This window comes from Zootoca vivipara, chromosome 4 (assembly GCF_965207765.1).
Source record: "Zootoca vivipara chromosome 4, rZooViv2.hap1.1, whole genome shotgun sequence".
Classification (NCBI taxonomy): domain Eukaryota; kingdom Metazoa; phylum Chordata; class Lepidosauria; order Squamata; family Lacertidae; genus Zootoca; species Zootoca vivipara.
In genome coordinates, this window is record NC_142587.1 from 33,308,736 (window position 1) to 33,330,214 (window position 21,479).

The 21,479-nt window shown below is 40.7% G+C and overlaps 1 protein-coding gene across 2 annotated transcripts; it reads left to right on the forward strand.

Moving 5' to 3' along the window:
- Nucleotides 1-6,833: 6,833 nt before the first annotated feature.
- AKAP17A (A-kinase anchoring protein 17A) lies at nt 6,834-16,749 on the forward strand. Of its 2 annotated transcripts, XM_088667688.1 has the most exons (6): nt 6,903-7,108; nt 8,293-8,317; nt 9,385-10,554; nt 12,635-12,783; nt 14,216-14,456; nt 14,874-16,749. In XM_088667688.1, the coding sequence occupies exons 3-6, from the start codon at nt 9,793-9,795 to the stop codon at nt 15,768-15,770; spliced, it is 2,049 nt and encodes a 682-aa protein (XP_088523814.1). In that variant the 5' UTR covers nt 6,903-7,108; nt 8,293-8,317; nt 9,385-9,792; the 3' UTR covers nt 15,771-16,749. The 2 variants fall into 2 exon arrangements, with proteins under 2 accessions (XP_034972160.1, XP_088523814.1); XM_035116269.3 differs by lacking the exon at nt 8,293-8,317 and having other exon boundaries at nt 6,834-7,108.
- Nucleotides 16,750-21,479: the final 4,730 nt, after the last annotated feature.

Here is a 21,479-nt window from a genome sequence, read left to right on the forward strand (position 1 = left end):
TTGTTTTTAAAAAGAGCACACCACAAAAAAGCGGAAATATCTACTCCCAATTACCCATGTCATATTTTTTTTGCTTTGCCCCTTAGTATTGCTATGAGTTTGTGGGGTGTCTGGAACCTCCTTCTAATTCTTGGGTGCCGGATATTGAATTTAGCAAAGTGTTAAAATACAGGTCAAACCAGCTTCCTGTGTTCAGGAAATCACCTGGGAGATCAGCCATTGTCCAAAGTCAAAGGAAAGGCATACGGAAGCTATGGAGAGGGGCTCTGTGCCTGATGGAAAAATGGGAGGAGCCCCTCCTCCAGCTCTGAGTTAGTTAGCAGGACAAAGACCAGGGTTGGAAGGAGAGTAGTTGTTTAGGATTGCAGATATCAGAAAGACACCACAGTCTTCGCAAGATGGCATAGACAGACTCCACTTCAGGTGTTCCTCTTAATATCTGTAGATGGTGTGTTAAGTTTTTCCATTGCTAGTACAGACCACATTTCGTTAGTTGGTGGAGCATGAGATTCTTAATCTCAGAGTCATGGGTTCAAGTCCCACGCTGGGTGAAAGATTCCTGCAATGCAGGGGATTGGACTAGATGACCCCCATTCACCCTTCCAACTCTACAAATCTGTGGTTCTGTGATGTACTGGTGTTTGAGCCACCAGCTTCCTTGCAATGTCGGGATATTTATTGCATTAGATTTCTTACCCCTCACCGTAACATCCCAGGGCACGTTACAGTGCTATTTTTTTCACTAGAAAAAGAGGTGCCAGAACTCACTATGAACATCTCCTTTGTTCTCTTTTAATAGCAATGGAACCCACCTGAGAGGTACTGCAACTGAGTTTGAGTTTCAGCTGAAAAAAGAGCCCTGGTTAAAGCAATTTAAAAACACAAGGAAAGGGGTTTAATGAGGGTAATGTTAGACTGATGTTTGCCTCTTACCTTTGGGAATGGGGTTGTTCACAAGCCAACTAAATCAACCCTGTACGCCACTGGACTACAAGCTACCAAGGGCCTAAACAGCCTCATGGTGTTGCCTGTTGAGAACTGAAAAAAAAGAGAGGAGTTGCCAGCCATTGAGCAGGTCATAATATTAAGTCTGCTAGACTGTGTTTGGTTTGAAAGCTGCAAATTATTCAGATCTGCAATTAGAATCATAGAATCATAGAGTTGGAAGAGACCACAAGGGCCATCCAGTCCAACCCCCTGCCAAGCAGGAAACACCATCAAAGCATTCTTGACATATACCTTCATTCAATACAGTGTGCCAAAATGCTCAAAAATGAACTCTGAAGAAAGTTACAGGTAGGTAGCCATGTTGGTCTGACGTAGTCGGGGAAAAAAATAAAAATAAAATCCTTCCAGTAGCACCTTGGAGACCAACTAAGTTTGTCATAGGTATGAGCTTTCGTGTGCATGCACACTTCTTCAGATACACTGAAACAGAAGTTACCAGACCCTTATGTATAGTCAGAAGGCGGGGAGGGGTATTACTCAGAAGGGTGGTGGGAGTGGGTGATTGGCTGATAGGAGTGGTAAACCTGTTGACGACTGTTAACGACTGCAATTGGTCTTGCAGGAAAAAGCAAGGGGGCGAGATGGCATAAGAAAGCTTTATCATGTATAATGAGATAAGAATCCAATGTCCTTATTCAGACCAGGTCTCTCCATGGTTTTAAGCTTGGTAATGAGTTGCAATTCAGCAACTTCTCTTTCCAGTCTGTTTCTGAAATTAAAGTTGTAAGGATACTGCATTTCTTCAAACATTACCCCAAAAGCAGAACTTGAGCAATGTTACAAATTGTTGTCTATATTTTAAGAAAACTCCCATTGTGGTCTGACGGCACTCTGAATAATAACACACTCAGTGCCCGGGGCCTTCCCAACTGGTTGTGGTCTCTTTCCCCACCCCTTCACTTCTCAACAGCTAAAATGAGAGGCATATTCCACTAGTGTGCAAGGCAAAAATGAAACAGTGAAAGGCCATTGCATCAATAAAGGTGGCAGAAAAGCACCCAGGATATTGCCTGGATGCAATATCACACATGGAAAAGTGGTGATTGCAGTGGCCCAGACTTCGTATGCATTAGGTGTGAGCAGAGTATGACTGTGATGTGGTGGGAGAAAGGAGTGGTAATACTTACAGTACTGTAGTCGCAATCATGTATTCTTTATTTCATAAATTTTATACACCTCTTTTTTAAAACAACAACTCTCTCTCTCTCTATATATATATACCGTATATATAGTACCGTATTCTTCTTTTACAAAATTGTACACACATAAATCATAAAACATGGCACGGCTGACAAAAAAAATGGGTCATGGGGGAGGGTAAATACTAAACATATTGTTTTACAGTACATAATAATGAAGTTATTACAGTAAACCAGTTCAATGAATTCTTCAATAAATCAACTCAGAAAATAGAACTGTAGAAGTGAGCTAATGAGCAGTTCCTGCTTATTTATGCCATATTGCAATATGCTGTAGGTATTTCTCATTCATGTATTTATTTGTATATTTAATAAAACCATACCACACAGTGTAAAAAAGTATCTTTTTTCTCTCCTTATTTATTTATTTATTTATTTATTTATTTATTTATTTATTTATTTATTGCAATACATTTTCCATTATGGCTTTCTGCCAGACTATTTTATACCAGTGATCAATATTCATTAATTGCAAGGTTTTCAAAGTGCTGGCTATTACTGTTCTAACTGCTATTACTAAATGCGTTATTAATTCCTTACTTTTAAATTCATCCACATTTTAAGTATATACATTAAGTAAGTCTAAAACTGGGGTTTTTGGGATTGTCTGAGCTGTAATCTGATCTCTGTAGAAGCTTCCTTAAAAAAACTGTGGATGTTCCCACCACATATGTTGGTATGTACAGTACCTATAATTTGGCACCCTTTCCAACATAACAGAGAGCTATTGGGCTTTATATATAAGATAGATGCCTCAGTGCTAAATACCATTAGTGTACTTTTTTTTTTCAATCAATCAACCAGTCTCCTTTATTGGCATAGAAAAAGTACATTGTATACGTGGATCAGAACACAACACAATTAACGAAACATGGTAGGATATACTTTAGGATAAAACTTTCCAGACATGAGGTACGAAAATGGCTCTTAATGGTGATGTATTTTCATGGCGTCACTCAAAAATCTTGCCACAATTTTTAGTAAACGCTCCCTAATAATAGTTGCTGACAGAGATCTATATCGTGCTTTTGTGAGGGAAATAGGGATATTCTAACATCTTTCAACATACTTGACAAACTAGATTTAACTTCTAAAGAACCAGTGGGAGCTGGATAAACCCTGAAAAGTGGCAATTCTAGCAATGCACTTGAATTGCATTTCTAACTAGGGGCTGCAGCCCTGCTTGCTCTGCTCACCAGCCGCCCTACCTTTCTCCCACATTAAGCTTCCTCTTCCCACTCCTTGCAGTTACTCAGCTCACTTTTCACCTTCCCAACCCCTTATTCTGACACTGCTTCTTTTTTTTTGTTCTCCAGCCTCATTTTGCTTCTGTTTTCACCCGGTGCCCATGCCTCCTCCTCCTTTTGTACAACCCAACATCTTCCTAGTCCCACACATTGCAACTTCTCCACACCTTTTCCACCTTCCACCCAATTATGAAGCTACCCTCCTCTCCTATTCGGCAGACTTTTCCATGACCCTACTTCTGAGTAGACAAGTATAGTGTTGCATAACAAAACAGGTTGCTGCACTGAGTAGATTACAAGCTAAAATGTAACACAGAGGAAACAAAGGAGATTCAATTAAATAATTTTGCCTTCTATTCTATAGAAGGTACTGAGAGATATGCTACTATTTGACTATATGACATTTAGCTGTCACAGCTAATAACCATTAATAGATCTATATTTCTTTGAATGTTTCCTTTGCCAACTGTAAATTGAGTCTAAGACTATGAAACAGCTTCAAGAAGTTAAGATTCCCTCAAAGCTTAATCTCATGGAAACAGCTTCCTCTAGTGGAGTTCTAATGTAATAAATTACAGTAGTTGTATTTAACAACATGCAATATAATCAGCCATATGCTTGTTCAATGGGGCTTACTAAGATGTAACTTACTCCCAGTTAAATGAAAAACTATGTTAAAGAGTGAAGCAAGTAGCAAGTCATTCTCAACTATCTGGACAGTATTTGGGGGTGGGGGTGAAGTCAGAGCTTGTGGACAGAGCAATTTTTTGTACAATTTGGTTTTTTTAAAAAAGCACACACAATCAGAGACAGATTCGAAAAACGTGCTCTGGCAAGAATTTTATTTGCAACGGAATAATTGTAAGGTGCCAATATGGAGAACTAGAATAGTCTACTCTTCTTGGGAAATGAGTCTGAACTGATTTAAGCTTTTTGTTATCTACATACTTGCTTGATGACCTGCATATGAAAAAGAAATACACACTATAGGCAGGTCACAGTCTGCTAAACCATTTGGTCTAGGAAAGGAAGGCTAGACTCTGGCCTCTAGTCACCCTGATCATAAGGATCTAAGGAAGAGACTGCTCTGACTTTCCAAGCCAAATGGAGCACAACTTCCCCTAATGAGGCATTTATTGTATTCAATATTCATCATCCAATCCTACATCATCCAAACTAATCCTGGTTTGTTTGTTTTCAACAGAAATAACAAAAACAAACAACAACAAACACAACAACCAGAAACAAAGAAAAATATACACAAAAACAACATCAAATCCATAGGGAATCCCTTACTTCCCTCCCCGCCCTCCCCTGGTTCCTTAAATTTCCTTTTCAACTGCATATCATTTCTACTCCAAATTATTTTTCTACCTCAGCTTTCCTGTATTATTTCTTAAAATCCTGCCAATGTATTAACCTGCTTACAGTACTTTTGTAAATACATAATAAACATTTCCCATTTTTAAAAAAAATTCTTGTCATCTTGATTTCTCAGCTTTCCAGTTAATTTTGCCATTTCAGCGAAACTAATACTGTTCAATGGAAACAGCTTGCAAGTTTACTTATGGGCTCTCATATAATGAAAAGCATCACACTGGTCTTAATGGTCCAAACACAGCAGCACATGAAATAAGACCAGGGGTCAAATCCCTACTCGGCCACGAAGCTCACTGGGTGACGTTAAGCTAGCCACCATCTGTCAGCCTATCCCAGAGCTTTCTAAACTGTGCGTTGCAGCACGTTTGTGTGTTGGCTGCAGTGTGTAGGTGTGTCGCGCAAACACTCCCTGCACTCCTCCAGGGGCTGAAAACCTCCGGTTTGCTAGTAAAACTGAACTACTGTGTCACAAAATAACAGGTTTAAAAATTGTTCACCAACATGTAAAGTTTGGAATGAAAAGTTTGGGAAGCTCTGGCCTAGCCCACCTCAAAGGGCTGCTGTAGAAGATACCCATGTATGCCACCTTGATCTCCTTGGAAGAAAAGTGAGATATAATTAGAAATAAAATTAAGTGAGTACACTTAATTAGTGTACTTAATTTAATGAACTTAATTAGCGTACACTTAATTAAAATTAAGTAAGTACAACGCAGGTGGTGCTGTGAGTTAAACCACAGAGCCTAGGGCTTGCCGATTAGAAGGTTGGCGGTTCGAATCCTCGCGTAATGTGTTACTTATATTAAGGTGGTACCTGGTGGTATTCAGTGTGATGTATGTTGACACTGCTGTATGTCATGGTCAGCGTGAGTCAGATTTTATGTTGAGTTGCCTGCTGAATGTATCACAACCCAGCTCTCTCACACACAAAAAAGCTCACTATATTGTCAATAGGAAATTTGAAAACAAGAACAAAATAGTCTCAACATCTTTTCCTTCGCTTGACATGATACGTCGAAAATTCGCACTGAACCACTAGATGGCAGCCCACCTTTAACGATGCCCAATTCTTTTTAAACTCTATGATCTTAGTTCCATAGATTTATATATATTTACAAGAATCTTTGTAACGTTTCTTTGTGTCAACAGGAGGAATACCTTGTCTAACTTTGGAAAAGTCATTCTTGCAGCTTTCCTTTGAAGTGACAAATTTCCATAGATTAGAATACAATATTTAAATCTAGTGAGTCGTGTTTTTTTTAAAATAAAAACCTTACATTTATTTATGTATCGCAGCTGTCCTTAGACACCAACGCCAACCCACTCACTATCAAAAAGTCGCAGGCTACTACCGGTAGCAGCAAAAAGAGGCACCCGTACTCCTTTTAATTGCGATCTTGCTTTGTATGAATGGCTTAAAAATAATAGGCCCAACAGTGCAAATTCTAAAGCAAACGCGATCCATTGCCACGATACTTCATATTTAGATAACAGTATGATTGAGAATTATGGTTAAGTTCATAGCCCGCTGCTAATACTGTACTGTATTGCGCGTCAGGCTGGCTGAGGGACATGCAAAGTTGAAGAGGCGCAGCAATAAAACTTCTAGCACATTTGCAAAGCCAAGCAAGGGTCCGGGCTGGTTTCAAATTGGATGCTGAGATTTTTGCATTGCAGAGGGTTGGACTAGATGACCCTCGGACCCCTTCCAACTCTCCAATTCTATGACTCTGTAAGATGAGACCTGAGACTGCTGATAATTTTTGTTTATTAATAATCCCAAGACAAAACACTCATCACATTACAGTTAAAGCTCTAGCTACTCAAATTCAATCCTCCTTCTCTGCCGCATGCGCGTCAAGCCGACCCGCGAGCAACTCAGAAAACTTTCCCCTCGGCGTCTTGAAACCTGAAGTGCGTACCACGCGTGTCCCTCTACATTCCGCGCTCTCCGTCTCTCTGTGTGCACCAAAACCTAATAAGGGCATTCCCTTCCTTCTATAGCGGGCGTCCTACGGGCCCGCCTTCGTTTATCTCGGAGGAAGCGGAAGTGCTTTTGTTTTGGTGGCGCTGGGCACTGTGGGGAGGCCGGTGAGGTGCGCGCGTGCGCGGAAGGCCGGGGGAGAGGGAGAGGGAGAGGCCACCGCGGGTTACCCTGAAGAGGAGGAGGAAGAAGAAGACGGGCGTCGGCGGCGCGGGGCTGGCTCTTCAGTTTGGCGGAGGCCAGATATGCCAAGGACCGGGCGACTCTTCTCGCTTCGGGGAACGGCGCACGGTAGGTGCCTCCTCTCGCCCACCGCTCCGCCTATAGCCAGTCGCCCACAGTGCGCGTGTGTTATGCGTGCGTGTATAAGGACCGACACGTTTCCTGGGTGCGTCTTTGTGCGAGAGACCCCAGCCTGCCTTCGGGCCCCTTGTGCCACTTAGCCCACGAAAGAAGCGAATGTCCTCTGTTCAAGTTCCCTATTCTGTGCCCATCGCCATCCTTTTTAGCTCCTTTTTCTAAGCCTGCAGCCCCAGCATGACGTCGCCTTTCTCTTTCTTTCTTTCTTTCTTTCTTTCTTTCTTTCTTTCTTTCTTTCTTTCTTTCTTTCTTTCTTTCTTTCTTTCTTTCTTTCTTTCTTTCTTTCTTTCTTTCTTTCTTCCTCCCTCCCTCCCTCCCTCCCTCCCGTTTTCCTGATGGCTCCTTTCACCTGCTCCCTCCTTTCCAGGGGCTCAGGGCACAAGGCATGGTTTCCCTGCCTTTCCTCTGGAATCGGAATCCGAAGAATCTTTATTTGCATCAGCCACTAGCCATAGCAATAAAATAAAATGAAATGAAATGTACTGAAGATAGAGGTAAAAACTTAACCAAAGAAAATACATTTTGGGGGGTTTATGTACATCAATCAGCCTTCCTCTGGTTTCATCCTCACAGCAACACTGTGAGGTAGGCTAGGGCTGTTTTCTGTTCCAGAGTCACTCATGGCCAGGTGGGGGTGAATGTGAACCCAGGTCTCTCTCACTGGCCTTAGTACAGCACACATTGCCTGTGTTGCATATTGTGCGGTCAGCCTTTTTTATTTTTTGACCTGGAACCCTTCTTTAGCACCAGCCTGAAAGTGGGCCTGCTTTTAGGCATTTTGCTGTAGCTACCTGAGTCATTGCCCGATTTCTTTTTCCCTGCGTTTTAAGAGTGTGTACCGAATGCTGGGAGCAAACTAAAGGTGGCTGTCACCATGCTCCCCAGAGGCAATCTGTCTGGCTTCTGTCAGGAAAAAAATGCTGGGTTAGATAGGCTTTTTGGCCTGAGCCAGCAAGACTCTCCTTACATTTTCCTGCTTTCCCCTTTGACCAGCATGCAATCGTACTATGTAGTTGCATAATTTAATTATAAGCTATGAAGTTGGAAAACAGGTCACCAATTATTGTTAATCAGTGTGGACCCCTATTAATGTCTGCATCAATTTCACTTTTCAGCTTTTGCATGACAAAACAAATCGCAGTAAGTAAACTTACCACTACAGTACTCTTAGCTGCATTCGGAAGCAGGCTTTGTATTTCTCAGAGCAAGTTTTAGGCTACAGTATTTGACTTTATTTTTAAATATCAATAAATACAGTAATAGGATTCTTCCCTATTATGAGCTTATATATATATATATATCCATTGGAATTATGGAGAGCTAGAAGCCCTGTGTTTCTTTGTATTCTCTATTCCATAACATGTGGATACAGGTATAATGGAGAAAAGATTCATATTGCTTTTACTTGTTAGTGAGATACAGTGCTTTGCAATGAATCAAATTCCCTGATGGAGCTTTGTTTGGAAACCACAAGGGGGAAAGGGTGGTTCTGATGTACTGGGCTATAGTTATCATTTGTATTGACTTAGTTTCAGACTATGCTTCTTCCACCTTACAATCTCTTCTGAAGAATCTTCTGAACATGTGTGGGATAGTAGTTTAAAGTAGAATATCTTCATTCACCTTTTACAAATAGTAAAATACTATTAACTTGGATGAAAATTTAGTAAATTCTCTTTTTATCTTAATTTCTGAGTTAGGGTTGCTGAACCTTTTTATGTTTCATGCAGGTAATGCTAATGAAAATATCATCAACTTAGGCTGTAGTCCTAACCCCATTTACCTGAGAGTAAGCAGGCAGGTGGCACTGTGGGTTAAACCACAGAGCCTAGGGCTTGCCGATCAGAAGGTCGGCGGTTCAAATCCCCGCGATGGAGTGAGCTCCCGTTGCTCGGTCCCAGCTCCTGCCAACCTAGCAGTTCGAAAGCATGTCAAAGTGCAAGTAGATAAATAGGTACAGCTACAGTGGGAAGGTAGGATTAGGATTAGGATTGCAGTTGGGTGTATTCTCACTGTGTAACAATAGTTTGTAAATTTTGCTCTGCATATTTACTTAATACTTAATACTTTTCCAGAAATCATTTTATAGTAATTTTGGCTTTCAGGTGCTTGGTGCTCTTCAGTGCTTCATTATCTAAAAATAACCCTGTGTTTGGTCTAATAGGATGGAAAATAAGACTCTTAACATTTGTTTCAATTTCACACAGATTTCTGGTTTCTGTGCCCACTCGACTTCATCTTAGTTGTGATGCATCAAACAACCTGCAATGAATTTGAAGCAAAAGACTACAACTATTTCTCCGCATCTTCAGTTTCTCCTTCTTAAACACAGTTAACTTTCAGCTTTGCAGTTTCTCTGCTTGCAGTTGGAGCACAGAAGTGCAGTGTGATTAGGAAAGAGCATAATATTTTGTTGTGGACATATATATATATATATATATATATATATATATATATATATATATAATATAAATTTTCAAAGGCTTAAGCCTTTGAATGCTTTCAGCAAACTGTTAAAATGATCATTTATTCAAAGAAAGGAATCACTTTCTGCCAGTCTCTAAACCACAGATAAGCCTACTATCCCTTGTTTGCTTATTGTTTTTTTTGTAGTTATGGCAGCTGCTACAATAGTTCATGACACATCAGAAGCAGTGGAGCTTTGTGCTCCTTACGGGCTATATCTTAAGCCCATTACAAAAATGACTATCAGTGTGGCACTTCCTCAGTTAAAGCAGCCTGGGAAGTCTATTTCAAACTGGGAAGTGATGGAAAGGCTGAAAGGAATGGTGCAAACACATCAGTTCTCAACCTTGCGAATATCTAAAAGCACCATGGATTTCATCCGCTTTGAAGGAGAGGTAGAAAATAAGAGTCTGGTTAAATCCTTCCTTGCATGCCTGGATGGCAAAACTATAAAACTTAGTGGCTTTTCAGACATTTTAAAAGTCCGCGCTGCAGAATACAAAATTGACTTTCCTACTCGACATGACTGGGACTCCTTTTTTCGTGATGCAAAAGATATGAATGAAACTCTGCCAGGGGAAAGGCCAGACACTATTCATCTGGAGGGCTTGCCTTGTAAATGGTTCGCGCTGAAAGACTCTGGCTCAGAAAAACCAAGTGAAGAAGTTCTTATTAAAGTGTTTAGTAAATTTGGGGATATACGGAATGTGGACATACCCATGTTGGACCCGTATAGGGAAGAAATGACTGGCAGAAACTTTCATACGTTCAGTTTTGGAGGCCATTTGAATTTTGAAGCTTATGTTCAGTATGAGGAATATGCAGGTTTCATCAAGGCTATGAACGCTTTGCGAGGGATGAAGCTGATGTACAAAGGTGAAGATGGCAAAGCAGTGGCTTGTAACTTAAAGGTGAGATACTGTTGAGCTGTTCCTAGTAGAAAATTCTTCAAAGAAACATTGCATGTTCTTTTCCTTTATATTTTGATGAGCTGGTGCTCAAGTTACCAGTTTTAGGTGCATGCACCCCATAGTGAACTCTTAGAGGCATTTATTTTAAACATTTGTATGCCACCTTTCCACAAATGGTACCCAAAGCATTGCCCAACTAAACGGTGTGGGGAATGTAACTTTGAATATGACAAAAGAAGAAACTCGCAAAGAAAATGTCACAAATTATAGTAACTGTGAAGTATGAATTGGGGGATGTGCTGTCACCAGTTCTTAACAAGATCTAGGCATACAGTTTATGAATTGTAATGATGTAGCAGACGTCTGAAAGTCTAAATATATAGAGCAGCTGTCCGTGCAACTTCTCTTTGTGCAGCAGAAATCCACTTGCACAAAAGTGCTTCTGGTTTTCTTGTTTCTCCTTCAGCAGCATCCCTGCCCCCCTCAAAAAATAATAATAATAAAAATCTGTTCCAGTAGTGGGAGGATAAGAAGGGAAGCCCTGTTTCCTGTGTAGATGCCAGTCTTTTTTTAAACCTGAGTACTTTGTGGCATCCTTCTGAATTGCCTTTTGCGTTGCTTCCTGTGCTTCATTCAGTGCTTACTTTCTTGAAGTACGTGCCCTTTTCCTAGGCCCTATTGAAGCATGCCGTTTCGCACACTAGAGAGAGTGAGGACATGTTGCCTGGCTGCTTCTCCATTATATTCCAGGGTTCACCTTCTAGTGCTCACCTGTGCCTACCCTTGTTCCCCCTCTCAACATAGGGATGGAAATATCTATAGCAGGGAGCTTGCTGCTTTCATAGAGGTTCCCTATGTGATTTGAAACTCTACATGATTCTAAGTTGCATGTGGATCTCGTGAGTAAAGCAAGCTCCCCACTGCACATATTCACCATCCAGGGAAGTAGAAGGGCATGGAGTCGGGTATAGGGACATGATGGGGGCTGGACCGACTGCTGTGCCTCCAGTCTCCCTTATATTATTCTAATTGCATTGGGGAATTGAACGCCCAAATAGGGCTCTGCTACATGTGGGAACAGAGAGTAGGAGTGACATAAGAAAATAGGCTAAATTTGCCTTGTGAGAGACTGATGGTTGGGCTATAGCATGATATATATATCATGCAGTTCCCAATTTGAAATGAAAATTATTTTGCCAGTCTCCTATTTTTTGCCATTCATGTAATCATAACACTGAAAAGAAGAGCAGTTGTTCTGGCATTATTCATGTTTATCTTTCCAGCTGGTTTTTTAAAAAATAGAATATAATTTCCTGTTTAATATGTTCTGTTAAAGAATAAAGTGAACTTTATGTGAAATTAGAGTTTGCTAACAATATTTATCTAGTCAGAAGATACTCAGTTTAACTAGAAAGGCATGTGGGTAGGTTAGTGGTCTTAACAGTATTAGTGGGCATCTAGGAAAATAGTTGGAACAGCCTCTCAATTACTGGGAATTTGCTGTTATCTGCATTGCAATATGGTTTCAGGCATGCAACCTTTTGTGTTCCTTTTGAATGCAGTCCCTTGCAACTTTAATCAAAAGTCCTATGTGAGCAGGGATTTGCTGTTCATTTTGATAATGATGCATTCAACACTGGAATATTTCAGTGTTCCCATTTTATGGATGGATTAATTGGAATTGCATTTACATACCACCTGGTCAGTTATGTCATGTGGCTGTCCCCTTTCCTTGTTCTTCCTCCTGAGCCAAGGACGAGAAAACACCAGCAAGCATGTCATTTACAGTTCAAAAATCTTGGAAAGCTTTTTTGATGATTACTTAAGGAGACAGACTGCGGCAAAATATGAGAACCACTGTGGTTCAGGACTGTTAAAGGTTAAGAATGAATAACCTTAACTGTGAGATTAAGTTAGAGTGTCTGCTAGTGTGGACACAGCTGATGTGGCTTAGTTTTCAAGCTTCTGTAATGTAACCACAAGTGTTCCATTCTAAAATGCACAACAAAATGAAACGGAACTCTTAAAATTCTGTCTGTGTACTTTAATGTGAATACTTTTTCTTCATTGTCTGTAAAAGGTTTCATTTGATTCAACAAAACACCTGAGTGATGCTTCAATTAAGAAACGTCAGCTTGAAAGGCAGAAGCTCCAAGAGCTTGAAAAACAGAGAGAAGAACAAAAACGTAAAGAAAAAGAAGCAGAGGAAAGACAAAAAGAGGAGGAAAGGTATGCTTCCTTCCTAAGAAATAACAATCTGTTAATGTTTTTGTACTTGTAAAATGTAACATAGTTATTTGTGTTCTTATATTTTGGGCAGTTTATTACTCAGAGATGTTTTGAATATTGTAAACCATTTGTATTTTGCTTTATGTAAATGTTTACATTAAGAAGCCATAAATTGGGGTGTTTGATAATAACCTTTTGGTAAATGCTACTATTAATCTAGAAAGCACAACAATAGATGGTTCACTGTTGCTTCTGACAGTAAAATCAATCTAAGAAAATAACAGTTTCTGAACAAGGCCTTTTCCACTTTCAGCTAATAAAGCATCACTTGATCCTGTTAATATGTGTCTTTAGTTAAGCTCCTGTAGGTCTAATGTGGAGTAGCCAACATGGTGATCTCAAGATGTTGTTGGGCTTTCCACCCCCGTTCGGCTCCAGCCAGCATGGCTAGTAATTTGGCATGACAAGGGTTTATAGCTCCACAAAATCTGGAGTGACCATGTTGGCTACCCCTGGTCTAGTACAATCTGTTTAAAGTTTCTGTTAGAACACCAGGCTGCAGTCTTTGATGAAATTACTTCAGAGCAGTTCCATTGACACTGCACTCTTGTCAATGGTTACTCTGTACATTTCTCTTGATCATCTTATTTATCAAAGTGTTACTGAGCATGTTACGAATAAGACTGGTATATTTTGTTGGGTTGTGGGTGGAGATAATTAATATGCCACCAAACATGCTTAATTCCATGATTCTAGACCATGGGGCGATACCATTGAGTCATACTCAGAGGACGCCCATTGAAATAAAGGCCACTGATTTCAGTGGTTCTGTTTTGAATATGGATAGCATCAAATAGCTTTCAGTAGCTCTTTGATATTCTTGGCAGTGTTCTGTTGCAATAGCACAGCTCTTGCAGACCGATGGCTTTAGCTGCATAAATTTCACCCAAACTTATTGATGCAGAGCTAGCTTTATGCCAGATAGAAGGCATGACATCTATCCACAGCATATCAGAATGTGAGCAGTGCTTCTCACACCTTGCATTACCACCTTCCTGATGAAAACTGGTGTTTTAATGGACTATTCTGTTAATGTGTATTAGACTTAACAAATTAGGATGTGATTCATAGTGTTCTTGATACCATGTTCTTATCCATAAAATGATTGAAATAGTATCAGTTCTGTTTTACCTTCTTCTTGTGCTTGGGAAAATATTTAGAAATGTTGCTTTGCGCTTAATATGGCTTCATTTCTTGTTTCTGTTTTGTAAGACTTCAATCCTTAACTTGGAGGAGTCCATTGAAATTGGTGAGGTTTAACCTCCAAATGAATTTGAAGCTGATAGTAATAGTTTCGTTTGTTTGTTTGAAGAATTCTTTAAAATGCTTTAAAATTGTACCTATTGCGGCTAACTGCAATCTTTATCCTTAGGAAACAGAAAGAACTTGAGGAATTGGAGAGAGAGAGAAAGAGAGAAGAGAAATTACGCAAAAGAGAGCAGAAACAAAAGGATCGTGAAATTCGTAGAAACAAAAAGCGGCTTGAAAAAATACAAGCTGAAGAGCAAAAAAAACTGCAAGAGAAAATAAAGCTTGAGGAGAGGAAGCTTCTCTTAGCTCAGAGAAACCTTCAGTCTATTCGATTAATTGCTGAACTGCTGAGCAGAGCGAAGGTAACAGGTTTTTTGTTTTTAAGGTTTGGATATGTGTGCATGGGAAAGCAGTATAAAAAAAACCCAGCAGCTTATAAATGAGGATTTGATAAATTACTTACACACACACACACACACACACACACACACACACACACACACATTTCTTCTCTCTGTTTTATAATGATGTTTCTTCAGTTACTCCATTTTAAATAATGCTCATATATCTGTTTGTTGGGCTGATGGGGCGTATTGAGTTGGGCTGTAGGGAAGGTCTCTGTGGGATGCAGCCTGCCTCCGTGTGGTCTGTGTAGTTCCCTTTTTTTGGGAATGGTTTCACTTCTAACAGTTCTCTGAAGTTGTGCAAGGTTGACCCTGCCATGGAATGAGTGTATTTGATATAGAACTAAGGGAAATCTCTTCTCTCTATATTCTTAGGCAATAAAGCTTATGGAACAGGAGCACAACGAGGAAAAAATCCGCCTTAAGCACTTGGAAGAAAGGAGGAGGCTGCAAGAAGCTGAACTCCGACGGGTAGAGGAAGAAAAAGAGAGAGCTCTTGGACTGCAGAGAAAAGAAAGAGAGTTGAGGGAGAAACTGTTGAGCAACCTCATGAATAAGAAGGTAGAAGAAACCCATCTGAAGAAGAGTGAAGCTAATGCGCTGCAGCCTATGCCTTTGAAAGCTCTGGTGGGTGTTCCCCATTGCATTGCATCTACTTCCACACATTCCCCTTTAGCCAAACCGATGCAGCTCTGTCCTAGTGGCATAAAGGCTAATGAAAGCGTGAGCAGTCAGCCAAAGTACTTAAATGGAAGCCTGCATGAGGATGTTCTTATCAAAGACACTAAGATTAATGTCAGTAACAGGGACACTGTTTCCGGTGAAAGTAGTTCAGGTGTCCTTTCATGCATTCCTACGAATCAGCAACACAAGACCACCCCAGACCGTGAGCAGAACACCTGCAAGAAAGACTTGCTGTCTGAGCAAGGCAAATGCAATAGGGAGCCGAGCAAGGGGAAGACTCGCTTGTGCAGAGACATGGGCAACCATCATAGCAAGGATAAGACTGAAAAAAGCAGGCACAGAAGAGACTTAAGTAGCGATGATGAAAAATGTAGAAAGGAAAGGCGCCTCCATAAGAAATACTCTGCGAAAGGGAGCAGTCCTGGCCCGAGGAGCTTAAGTCGGGAATATGCACGGCACAGGCGATCCTTAAGCAGAGACAGGAAGGAAGATAAAAGAGGACGCAGTCATGGCCACAAGAGCACAAGCAAGAAACAAAAGCACCGGAAGAGATCTTTGAGCAACCAAAGAAGCACTTGGAGTAGGTAATGAAGGACATGGCCTTTTGTAAGGGCTATCTCAGAAAGGACTGTAGTGGAGCTCTCGTTATTCAGTCCAGGGAGGAAAAGAAAACTGATTGGGACTTCTCTTTTTTACTTGAATTTAGTTTATGGAGTCCAATACATATACCTGCGCTTTTCAGAAATACTTCTTTTATCTGTCAGCGATGTGTTGGCTTTCTACAGTGCTATGAATTCTGATCATTCTTGCTCACGTTTTTGCTGTGATAACCCGCCTAATTAGGCATTCAGCATTTCACTTTATTTTCAAAATTATTGGGTCCTTTTTCATTTCTAATAATTGCAGCCACAGCAGACTTTTGTTTAGAGACTGGCACGTGTACGTTTGTAAAAGGAAATGTAAAGTTGACACTTTGACCTACTTGATTCACAGGGAATAAGTAATTCCGTCCAGGATTTTTTGCTATCTTAATTGGTGCTAGATGCAACCATATTTTTTATACACTGCTGTGATGCCTTCTTTGCTATTATGACAATTGCAAACTTGATAGATTGTCACAGGGCCCGAATAGACATTGTGTTTGCTACTTTACACATTTTGTTCCATTTTGAAGGAAATATGCCAGGGTTTTGGAGCCTCTGGAAAGCAGATACACAGGCTTCTTTAGTTTTAGTATTCACATTTGACCTTTTCTTTGTTCAAACCATTGGTTGAAATATTCTTCTACATGCAATTTCACAGATGTCTATTTTGAAAGAGGGGCCTTCCTGCTAAATTATTTTTATGTGCTATGTTCAGGTTCAGAGTTGTACTTTCTCTTAAGTAACTTTTTTTTAATAATATCTTTGCTTCTGAAAATGAAGCTCGGGAATTTCTCCAAAATATTAACGTTGCAGTGCAAAACCAGCTTTTTACCATCTAATGGTAAAACCACAGAAGCCATTGCCAGTGAACCCAAATTACTGTTTCGTATTTCGGTACATTAAAAGATATATACACCATTAAATATGAATTGGTTTGTGTTTTGTTTAAATAATGATTATGCAGAACCCTTAACATAAAGTGGTTCTATTTTAAAGTTACTTCTCTTTTACAAGATAATTTCATTTTTATCTGTTATTTTGCTCCTCCCAGAAGCAGGAACATTCCAGCTGTTCTTTCACATTGTTGAAGATTTTTGTTTTATTTCCTGCACAAAAACTTTGTTCCTGAGGTCACATTTGACCTTTGGCATAATACTAGAAATCTCCTTTTTGTTTCTGTATTTCCAATGATGCCTTGATCTTATTGTATGTAATATTTAATACTTTCTGTGGCATTTCAGTTTAATGTAGCTGTATCTACATTGAAGCGTGATCTGACCTAAACTGTGGAGTCAAAGGATTTCAGATACTATTTGCTCACGCTTTCTTTTTTTTGCATCCAGAATTTCACAAATTTGAAAGCTTGGGGGACCTAAAATGCCCTGTTTCTGTGTGAAGCTGTTCAGCCTAAAGACAGCACTTTGCCATAGTTTCCTTTTTGCAACCATGTTAGCTGTTGTATATCAAGATCCCCCGACCCTTGTGAGTGGTTGTTTAGGGACACATGGGCTGCAGTGGTAAGAGCAGGCTAGGGAAGTCCTGCTATCTGCCCAGAAGCCACCTCATAGTCTTCTGGAGTCTGGAGCCCCTTGATGGTGGATAATAGGTATCCTAATGATGTCAAATTTTCTAGCCAAGCTTGCGTTTGAGAACATCTGTGCACCTGCATATCCAAAATGCCTAAGAGATCAAGCACTACCGACGGTGTTCTGCACACTTTCTGGTTTCTGTGCTATGAACTTAAAAGCAACATCTAAAATCACAGGGGCTTTTTTTTAAAAAAATGTTTTTTTGAGAGTACTGTAGCTGCCACATAACTGCTGTGGCTTTCTTTTGACCTAAATAGCCTTGAATGAATTCACCCTCACTTAGCCTTTTTCCCCTTTGCCATCTCTGATGGCTTTAAAAGAGATACTCCTGTTAACACAAATTTAGCTGTGAACTTCTAGCCCTCAGGCTAATTGGGCCAGGTTCTTAAAAGGTATCATCATGAACATAGTTACTTTCACACATTGCAGTTGTTGCTGTTGTTGTTTTGCAGAAAACAATTGCGTGACAATGGTGGTTTTTCCAGCAGTTCTAATGTTGAGTGTTACCTAATTCAGGCGAGGATTTTCTCTTAGAACGAAATGAGCATGTTTACAAGCTAAAACCCACTCCATCCACTTCACACAGTAATGTGCACAATGTTGCATAACCAGATGCAGATTAGAGTCATGTCTGGCATACAGATGTAGATTGATGAAATGGAGCTAGAGAACAAGGCCGTTTTAAGAAAAATAGAGTGAATTAGAACATCTAAAACAGTAGCTCACTAATAAAATATGCTTTAGTCCCTCAGCCCACTAATTTTAATGTTTGTAGTTTGACACGTGCATCAGAAGAACACGGTATAGTTGGACTTGCATCAAAGAAACTAGGGTTCAAATCCACACGCAGCTTTGAAGCTCAGCCACACTTTCTCTCTGAACTTAATGTACAGTAAGCCTGCAACTTGCATGTGGTTAAGTTCCGGGGATCATGCCTGAAGCCAAGTTCATGCATTGGGTGCAATGGCAGGTGGAATTGCCAAAGTCTTTCTCTCTCTCTCCCACCCCCCCAGACACCAGACCCCTTTCCTCCCTGTTTTAGTTTTTTTGGGCCAAGTGTAAAGCTGAATTCACATAAGTTAAATGTGCATAAGTTGCAGGCTCACTGTACCTTACACAATAGTTGTGAGGAAAAAATGAGACAAAGTTTGCATTAATACACATAGAATTTGGAATCAAGGTAGTATGCAAATGTAAGTACCGGTAGTCCAAGTGCTGGCCTGTTTCTAAAAGATCTCATGAAATGAGCTCTGTGCACATTCTGTGATTGTACTATGCAGCAGCACACATCATCATTGCACAGCTCAGTTTCCTGAGAAGAGAAGCTTTCCTATCTTTTAATTTTAAAAACCACATTTTAATTGGCATTTAAAGAGAAAATGTGCCGCATTCCTCAGAAGCCTGTGTTTTTTGTCGTTAATCTGGCTATAAATACCATATGTGATGACTGGATTACCCTTTGTATTTTGCTTACTGGCTGCTTCCATCTTCCTCATTGGAAAGGTGCTCCAATCTTTTACTTAACCATATCCATTTTGAGACGGTATAACCAGAGGTATCCACAAAAAAGGAAAATATTTTCGTAACAAGCACTTTGTGCATAAGGCTTGAGCACCTTAAAATATTCTTAGCAAATGAAACCAAACTCTAGTTTTATCTTCTTCGTATTCCAATGAGAGCTTAGATGGTAATAATCAAGGACAAAAAGCAGCTTGTGCAACCTTTGCAATGTGTTCAATCAGTTGAGTTACTGGAACCTTCAATCCTCTTTCAGATGCACTACTTGAGTAAATCTTTTCAGCTGATTATCTTGGGCCTCCTAAAGAGACAGATGCCATTTGAGCCACAGCAGGAAAGTGTTTATTTGCACCTGGATTTAATCATATATACAGTCAATCAAAGTAATTTTGAATACTGTATACGCATAGCTGCCAAGTTATCCCTTTTTTAAAGGGAAATTCCCTTATGCTGAATAGGCTTCCTCGTGAGAAAAGGGAAAACTTGGCAGCTATGTGTATACGGTATATGTATGTGGATTTCAAAATTACTTTGGTTGACTCTTCCAAATGTTATTTACCTACATATGCATAGCAACCTCAAGTCTGTTTCAAGAGACAATGGGTGAAGTCTCCAGGGGTGAAGTCAAACCGCTGCATGAGCAGACCCGAAGTGACCACAGGGCACAAGCCTGGGCAGTGTGTATGGAGGTCCTGAGCTGCCCAGACAAGAAGATGCCCTTCTAAGCCTCTCTGTTATGGTCCAAAGCAAACAGCAATACATTTAGCACCAGCTTGGCTGCAGGAGTTGCTGGAAGGGCAAGTTGTCATCCAACTGTCTTAGGGACTCCCACTCTGGATTCGTGTAGGATCCGGAGCCTTTTATTCCCCCAAAGATATCCTGCAAGGCAGCAGAGGTTTAAAATTTCCTTAAAGAGGTTTTCCTTCTAGATGGGCTACCGTCCCAGGTTGGCAAGCCCCATGTGCCTCTTATTTCCCTCTACAGCACGCGTCTTCTGTGTGAAATAATCACGCAACAATAATATTTGTACAGCACTTTCGATGTTCAAAGTGCTTCACGTGCATAGAAAACAATGCTGAGGAATGTTGATCGTCTGGATGATGTTGGGAAGTGGAGTTCATCTGGAGGGCACCACGCTGGCTATCCCTGGCATAAGATGGCACTTCAGATTTAAGGGAAGGATGGTGAGGCTGAAAGAGATTGGCTTGTCTAAGGTAATCTAATGAATTCACACCAGAGCTGCAGATTCAAGGCTTATTCTCTTAGCCATATCTCAGTAGGCTAATCGGATTATTTTGAGGGATCAGGCTGGTTAGTCTGAGGCCTCTACTGATGACTTTCCAGAAACTGGAGAAGCAAAGTACTGTATTTCCTCAGCCCTTTCTACTCACTTCAGACAACCCCACAGGAATCTATTTTAGTATCTGTCCAGTCATCTTGACTTTAATTGGAATCAAAATCCTTTACTGGGGCCACTGCTGGCAAGGTCTTGTTCCATTTTAGCTTGGAGCATCATACCTAGGAGTTTTTTAGATTGGCCCCTGCCAAGGGCACAAGCCCAGGAGGATGCAAAAATCAAACCTCTCTACTCTGGCTTGGAGAGGCTAGGAGCCCACCCACCTGTCTGTGTACTCCCTGCTGCTCTGAGTTGCTGGGTGAGGTGCACAGCCCCACCCCCCGTCAGCCACCACTGCTGTTAGCAGTGTGAGCCAAGTCTCCAGTGGGGCTTGGGGGACGAAAGAGAGAGAGAGAGCAGGCCAGAGTTTCAGGAGGACGAAAAAGGAAGGATGGAGGTAGAAGGCAAAGCAGCAAGAGGAGGCAGGGAGGCAGACAGATGGGGGACATGGAGGAGAACCCAATAGCCATGGAGGAAGTCACTGGCAGAGTGCAAAAGGAGACAAAAGCAAACGTTTTGAGTTTCTGGTCCATGGTCTCTCATGACTTCAGAGATGCTAATACAGATTCTTGCCAAGGATGCAAGGGTGTCTAGGTACACCTCTGATCTTAGTGCAAAGACTTGCACTTGCACAGTGGAAGTTTCCACCACCTTCCTGTCTCCTTGTGTGTCCCCAAAATCTGTTCTTGGTTTCCCCCCAACCCTCCAGAGCAGATTTGAGAAGCTCTCTTCCAAACATGGAAGTAAAATGTGCTAACAGGATGACTTGTTTTGTCGTAACCCTTTGCTACCAAATTACTGTACACCACACTGAGTCATTGGTATATATAAAAGCTATGAATAAAAAGAATGCTAAATGCCTCTTTCACATAGTCGAATGGTCTTGCACACTTGGAGCTATTCAGTGCTCACATTTTAATATATTTAACAACAGTTCAGACCCTTCTTTTGGCTAGTGGTGTTTTCAATTCGAGTAAATGAACCCACAACACTGCTCTGGAAGGGAGAGCTTGCGTCAACACATTTGTGGTAATAAGACTAAATGTGTCTGGAGTGGTATTAGTACAGTTAAACTGGACTACCCAGAATCATCTGTGCCTGCAGGCTAAAGAGGCTTATTTAAATGAAGAAGGAAAGAGGATTTTTCACA

Coding starts and splice junctions, on each gene's coding strand:
- AKAP17A (XM_035116269.3), top strand. CDS start 9,793: ATGGCAGCTGCTACAATAGTTCATGACACATCAGAAGCAGTGGAGCTT. Junction 10,555..12,634: donor CAGTGGCTTGTAACTTAAAG/GTGAGATACTGT, acceptor TGTCTGTAAAAG/GTTTCATTTGATTCAACAAA. Junction 12,784..14,215: donor AGACAAAAAGAGGAGGAAAG/GTATGCTTCCTT, acceptor CTTTATCCTTAG/GAAACAGAAAGAACTTGAGG.